Genomic DNA, 7,211 nt, shown 5'->3' with positions numbered 1-7,211 from the left:
TATCTTCATAACCCTAGCGTCACCGAACCTTAAGTGTGTAGACCCTACGGGTTCGGGAGACATGCAGACATGACCGAGACGCTCTCAGTCAATAACCATCAGCGGGATCTGGATACCCATGATGGCTCCCACATGCTCCTCGATGTTGTCATCGGATGAACCACGATGTCGAGGATTCGATCAAACCCTGTATGCAATTCCCTTTGTCAATCGGTACGTTACTTGCCCGAGACTCGATTGTCGGTATCCCAATACCTTGTTTAGTCTCGTTACCGGCAAGTCACTTTACTCGTATCGTAATGCATGATCCCGTGTCCAACACCTTGGTCACATTGAGCTCAATATGATGATGCATTACCGAGTGGGCCCAGAGATACCTCTCCGTCATACGGAGTGACAAATCCCAGTCTCGATCCGTGTCAACCCAACAGCTACTTTCGGAGATACCTGTAATGCACCTTTATAATCACCCAGTTACGTTGTGACGTTTGATACACCCAAGGCACTCCTACGGTATCCGGGAGTTACACGATCTCATGGTCTAAGGAAGAGATATTCGACATTGGCAAAGCTCTAGCAAAACGAACTACACGATCTTTTATGCTATGCTTAGGATTGGGTCTTGTCCATCACATCATTCTCCTAATGATGTGATCCCGTTATCAACGACATCCAATGTCCATATTCAGGAAACCATGACTATCTGTTGATCACAACGAGCTGGTCAACTAGAGGCTTACCAGGGACATATTGTGGTCTAAGTATTCACACGTGTATTACGATTTCCGGATAATACAGTTATAGCATGAATAAAAGACAATTATCATGAACAATGAAATATAATAATACTTTTATTATTGCCTCTAGGGCATATTTCCAACAGAGGTACCTCGCGAGGAGCCCGTGACGCAAGCCATGATGATCGAGACCAGGCGGAAGCCAAGCGGGCGCCGGCCTGCGCAGTGTCCTTGTTTCCCCTTTGGTGCAAAGGGGGCAAGCACAGGCCAAGGCATCGGGCAAAGGTTACCATTCCGGTGCAACGAGACCAAGACCAGCAGAGCGGCAGGACGGAGGTCACCGTGGAGCCCAAGACGGCGTCATCACCAGTGCTTTTGGCAGCCGAAGACCACCTTTGGTCAGGATAACTTGTACTAGATGTTCCCCTTCAAAATGGCCAATTGTTGGCGCCCTTCCCGCTCATTATTTGGGGGAGAGGCACAGGGCCTTTATAAATAGAGCTAGCCACCACAGAGTAGAGAGGGACATCTAGAGATCTGGTAGAGCCCCAGCAAAGAGAGAGAGGCGACTGAACTCACCCAAACAGTTCATCGCACCGGCTCAAGAACACCTCTCACAAGGCTGTTTTCCCCTTGTACTGTTCATCATCAGTCCCTGAGGCAATCCACCACACCACACACTGGAGTAGGGTATTACACCACAACGGTGGCCCGAACCAGTATAAACCTCGTGTCCCTTGTGTTGTTTGTTGTTTCCAGTTTAGATCACGTGAGGAGATTGGACGTAGATCGGTAGGGGAGAGATCTCCGCGCGCACCCCAGTGTTCGAACCTCAAGGGTCTGCCGGAACCCGAAATCCGACAGTTATTGACCGGAGAGGAGTCTCGATCATGTCTACATGTTCCGAACTCGTAGGGTCACGCGCTTAATGTTCGGTAGCGCTAGGGTAGTATTGAGCTATTAATAGCGGAAAGTCCAAAGGTTGTTCGAAGTCCCAATCCGGGATATCACGAGGAGCTCCGGAGGTAAAGATTTATATATGAGAAGTCCAGTTTTGGTCGCCGGAAAAGTTCGGGGGCATGCCGACAAGTGTGCCGGAGGCACAGAAGGGTTTCGGGGGTCCACGGGAGGGGGTCCACCAGCCCCGGGGACCGACAAGCGTTGTAGGGGGCGTCCTGGCGTAGTTGGGTCGGGTGCACCAGCCCTCCCAAGAGGCCCATGCGCCTAGGGCTAAGGGGAAACCCTAGATGGGGGCACCCCCTTGACTTGGGGGGCAAGCCACCCCCTCCCTTGGAGGAGGGTCTAGGGCCGGCGCCCCCTCCCCGTCACCCCTATATATAGTGGGGAGCTGGGAGGGCAGCTGGACGCCTCCACCCTTGCCCTCCGTCGCTCCCAACTTCTCCCACCCTTCCTCTGGTACAGGCTTGGAATTCCGCTGCTGCCGCCACCACCATACCGTCGTGTTGGTTCTGATCTCATCTACCTCCTCTCTCTCACTTGCTGGATCAAGAAGGAGAGGACGCCATCGATCTGAACATGTGCTAATCTCGTAGGAGTCGTTCGTTCGGCACTAGATCGGATTGGATCGTGAAGAGTATGACTACATCAACCGTGTTACGATGCTAATGCTTTCGGTCTACAAGGGTATGTATACACACTCCCCTCTTGTTGCTATACATCTCCTAGATTAGATCTTGGGTGTTCCCTAGGAAATATTTTGATTTTCATGCAATGTTCCCATAAATTTTTAGCTAACTAGCATTTCAAGCAAGGATTTCCTAGGAAAATTTTAATTCCCTGTGAAATTTTTTAACAACCAGATTTGAGAAAAATCTGGATTTGGAAAAAATCTTGGATGTGACATCCCTCAACCCCTTGCTCACACTATAGAAGGAGGAGGAGAGGAGCTCTCAAACTCACTGAAGTCTCTCCAAGTTTCTCACCACAAGGGCATGCAATGATTTGCCATTCTTTCTCTCACTCCCCGAAATAGTTTCGTACTACCGAAAGGTTGTCTAGTGTCCGGTAAGAATAAGTTCTGGACGGCGAAGCATTGTTGGATAGGTGACACCGATGCAACCCGGTAGAGAGATTGTACGCCAAATTTAGGAAAAACAGAACTATTAACTATGTTATTTGTTATTATTTCGATCTTCGGTTCGAGGGGCTGTTTGGAGGACTACTCGAGGGAGAAAATCTTTTTTTTTGTTTCTGCTGTGTTACCCTACATCGATCTGTTGACCGATCTGGATCCCCATCAAATCTGTGCGACTCCTTAGCGGGACATGCATGTGCCACCAACAACGAAGTCAAATCTGGCAGGTCTCGGCTAGGGGGTCCCGAACTAAGTATCTTGACACAATGGTAAGAGGGGGCATGGGTTTTTTCCGAGGTTCGGGCCTACGAGATAAAACCACACGTCATGCTTGTGTTTGTATTGATTTAGGATGGAGTACAAAATACAAGCGATCTACTGTGAGATCGTTGTGTGTCATCTGCGCGCCCTACCCCTCGATTTATATACACACCAGGGGCTAGAATTACACCCTAATTGGTTATGTACAAGGAGAACATGTTGTGGACGACTTCTAATATCATGGAGTATACATCAAATCTTCGGGAGCCTTCCTTTTATACGCCATGGGCCACCTCGACGTGGCCCTCTGGCGAACCCACATCCTTGGCTCAGCCCACCTGGCCAGGAGATGACGTGGTGAGAGACCCTCTATACAGGACACCGTCAAAAGATCATCATTGCTTGTGAATGCCGGACCTCTTGCCTTTGCTACCTTCTCTTTTTACGCGATATTTGCCCAACATTAAACATAGGAGAATTGGTATCACCCAAGTCGTAATGCATAGGCTCTTGACCATCATTTATCATGTTCATCATGTGTGCATCCTCAAATATGCATCACAATGAAACTACCATCCGTAAATTGATCCAATGGTATGTGCAACTAACTAAGCAAGGAATACAATAGCATATGTGGCAAGAATGTACTGTGCCTTGGTTGGCCATTTCATCAAACCACATGTGGGCATGCCCGATGCGAGCGTTCCCGATGTTGTTTGTCGCCTTTGGAGTTGCGTGAGTCACACACCATGTCTGCGGTGACGTCCTCTTGCGTCCAGCCATACGAGATGACCCATTCGGATGGCGGAGCGAAATCAGGCGCGGCCAACAACTTGTCCTTCTGCAGGCAAGGCAGACGGCACGAAGTCGATAGCTAGACTAGACGTGCGTAAGTCCATGTTGACGGCTCCCTTCTCCGCAACTTCCCAACCACGCTGTTGAGCTCACCGCTCCCTCTAGGTTATGCCCTCCGCCTTGCAAGCTCCCTCTAGGTTATGCCCTCCGCCTTGCAAGCAACGACGGTCTGGAGCCCCACGAACTCCACCAATGCGTCGTCTCTGGCTGGGATGGGGTACTCAACGTCGACATCTAGGAGGCAAAATCAAACGGGGAGCAATGCTGGAGGAGGTCAATGGCTCGGACACGAGAGCATGTCAGTCAATTTGGAGCGGATGTGAAAGCGGGCACGTTTCCAAATCCACCCCATATGTGTTGTGTTGAGGGATGCCGGATAGCAAGAACGTTTGAGTTGGCTGGTTGTCTGGCGATCTTGGCTTTTGGGGAAACTCGAGGGTTCCAGTTGTAGATGCTCTAAGAATTCACATCATCTCCTTTAAGTACAGACGAGAAATGCATTTCAGCTCAAATATTCCATTTTTACAAGGAAATTGAGAACTATAGAGAAATAAAAAGACACTTTAACCAGCTCAACAATTAGAGCCATCAAAGATTCCTTTTGTATGCAACTTCTCCCAATCTTGTGAAGAAACTCCTTTTAGTAAACTTTAGCCAGCTCAACGACTAGAGGTATCACAACATCCTTTCGTATGTATCTGTTCCCGATCTAAGCTCTGGGAGAATAAACTGAGTTTTTCTTGCGCACCAGTGCTTATTTCCCTCTATGAATAAGCACCAGTGCTTCTAAAAAATAGTTTATTTCTCTAAGCACCTCCTCTAAGCATCTTGCATTGTACAAGGCCTAACATTTGCAAAGGACGGTAATTCCATATTATAACATAAAAAGGCGGATGATAGCTTTCATTACCAAATGTGATTACATAAAATACTGCACACGTTGGGATACAACACGTTCATTGGAAAAGAAAGGGGATACAACAAGCTACCTGCCTATCTATGTACAAGTTATTTACAGTATGTACACGAGATCTGCTTTGCCGGAGTTCACCAAAACGGGCACCACCTGTCAAACAGAATACATACACAGTGAGACGTGGCAAAACTCAAATGGTTAACTAACACAAGTTGCTAAAACTAGATAAAAAATACAAATATACTCTTAGGTTTCTTATGCACCTATTACTTTGTCTTTTTCACATATATGGTGTTACTTTTTCACTTTCTAAAATGCTATACTAGTGCAATACGAAATTTTGGTACTTAGTTTTTTTCGGAAGTGCAATATCTCATGAATAGGTACATATTATCCCTAAGACCATAAAATCCATGTATAAGAATAACAACGCATACCCGACATAGTTCTGGCACAAATTTTCATGTGAAGTCGCTTGAAGTACAAGCTTCTGAACCTGAACCTTCACGGATAATCCAGGTTCTACCTCCCGAGCATCTACTGAGGCTAAATGTTCACTGCCATGTTGACTTGAGCCGCCGGCGCCTGACAAGGCTGATCCAGAAGAAAAGTCACGCCCTGTTAGCTTGTGACTCATCCGTGCCATGACAGCTACAGCACGCTCGTTTAAAACCTCATTAGCGTCACCGAGTTGATTGACCGCCTGCATGAACGACATAAATGGTCACCACTATAGGGATGTGGTTAGGACAGTACAATGCAATCAAGCATGAGAAGAGGACGCAACCTGTAGCAGTTCCTTCTCGCGGGCTCCTCGGGGAGGTTGCATGAGCTCTTCACTAGGAGCAGCTTCTTCACTACTGACCACTGTATGAGTATGAGCATTTCCATAGTTTGAAACTTGAGGAACTTCATTGAAATTGAACAAACGCCAATTGATCAGAGGGTCATGTACAAATGCCTGAAAATAAATATTAAATTAGAATATCACCAAACATACTGGTCTAGGTACAAGAGATGAAGCATGAAGGAGCAGAACAGTTTGAGGAAAAAATGTATAAGTAGCCATGAGCGGAGCCAGCAACTCTGGGCAGCTACCATGGGTTGCCATGACCCGCTGAGCTAGACACGTGCATGTGTAGTTTGCTTTGCCCAGGCAAAGCTTCTTGGACTCATCTATGCGCAAAACATTTTGCGTGAGTTTTGTACCGGCTTTCCTCCCAAGGACCTCCGTCTGACTTCCAATTTTTCCACACCATTAATATGTTCCATTGAGGACGACACAGGAGAACTTGAGTTGTTTTTTACCAGCAGATCCAAGGTTCTCAATCCCGAGGTGGCGGTGGTGATGGTGTCAAGTTTGTTTTGGTCTGAACGGTGCGACAACAAAGCAGTGGTTCAATTGCCTATCTTGCAAGGGGTGTAGCCCTCGCCACAGTGCGTTCAATGATCTAAAAGTTTCACCTATTGTGGCTCTTTCAAACCTTTGAGCTAGTACAGCTTGTGCAAGTTCTGTCTTCTGCAATGTTTTCACCGGAGACACGGAGATGCAAAAGATGAAAAAATTGCTCAAGTCATGGGTGCTATCGGCTCTTTCTACTCCCCGCCACCAGCCTCCTGTAGTCTTGCTGTCCTGCTTCCTCCCAGGCTGCTGCCAAGGCGCGTCCCAACTTGACCTTCCCAACACTGCTGCTTAGCTAACCATGACCACCTCAGCGGAGATCAAGCTTTTTTTCGTTTATGAGATAAAGCAAGCAGCTGTGATGCCATATTCTCCTCTCATTTCTTAATCTTATTTAGTCATTTTGGTCTGTTAACTGAACTTTCGGCTCCCAATAACTCCGGGCTAATTTGGTTGTTGATTTAAATAAAAATAATAATTGTAAACACAAGAAACCAAACCAAAAAAACCGGAGAACCAAATGCTCAACCTTACTTTGAAGTACCTTATGGTCATTGTTGTTCGTGTTTAAGTGCCCTCTGGCACTTTGTTCGATTAATCAATAAAATCAGATTGTTTGCTAAAATAAATACTATCACATGGGCACCACATAGGATGAAAACCGTTTTAAGGGAATCTCCAACGGCGTACCCCAAATCAGACATGGGCACGGATACTGGAGCTGGCCATCCAACCACACCCAGCAAACATCCGCAACATTACGAACGCAAATTGACAAAACAGACGAAATTTAAGAAAGTTCAATATACTGCAGGCAAACCAGATGAAATTGGATAAGTTCAAATTAAATTTAAAGAAAACAAAACAAAACTACACAAGGTACCGGACGGTGGCTGCTTCCTGGCCGCCGCCGCCATTCGTCGTCGTAGTCCTAGCGGCGGAAGG

The 7,211-nt window shown here is 47.0% G+C and overlaps 1 protein-coding gene across 1 annotated transcript in view; it reads right to left on the bottom strand.

Annotated features, from left to right (window-relative positions):
• Positions 1 to 4,825: 4,825 nt before the first annotated feature.
• The window catches only part of LOC123052963 (serine/threonine-protein kinase TOR), a 30,526-nt gene continuing 28,140 nt past the window's right edge, over positions 4,826 to 7,211 (bottom strand). The window contains exons 57-59 of the mRNA XM_044476337.1: positions 5,652 to 5,825; positions 5,302 to 5,567; positions 4,826 to 5,014 (exon numbers count right to left, since the gene is read on the bottom strand). Coding sequence (XP_044332272.1) covers positions 4,996 to 5,014; positions 5,302 to 5,567; positions 5,652 to 5,825 — 459 coding nt within the window. The 3' untranslated portion in view covers positions 4,826 to 4,995. The remainder of the gene's footprint in view (positions 5,015 to 5,301; positions 5,568 to 5,651; positions 5,826 to 7,211) is intronic.

This window comes from Triticum aestivum, chromosome 1A (assembly GCF_018294505.1).
Source record: "Triticum aestivum cultivar Chinese Spring chromosome 1A, IWGSC CS RefSeq v2.1, whole genome shotgun sequence".
Taxonomy (NCBI): Eukaryota; Viridiplantae; Streptophyta; class Magnoliopsida; order Poales; family Poaceae; genus Triticum; species Triticum aestivum.
The sequence above is the reverse complement of the archived record's forward strand: the minus strand, read 5'-3'. Positions and strand labels throughout refer to the sequence as shown.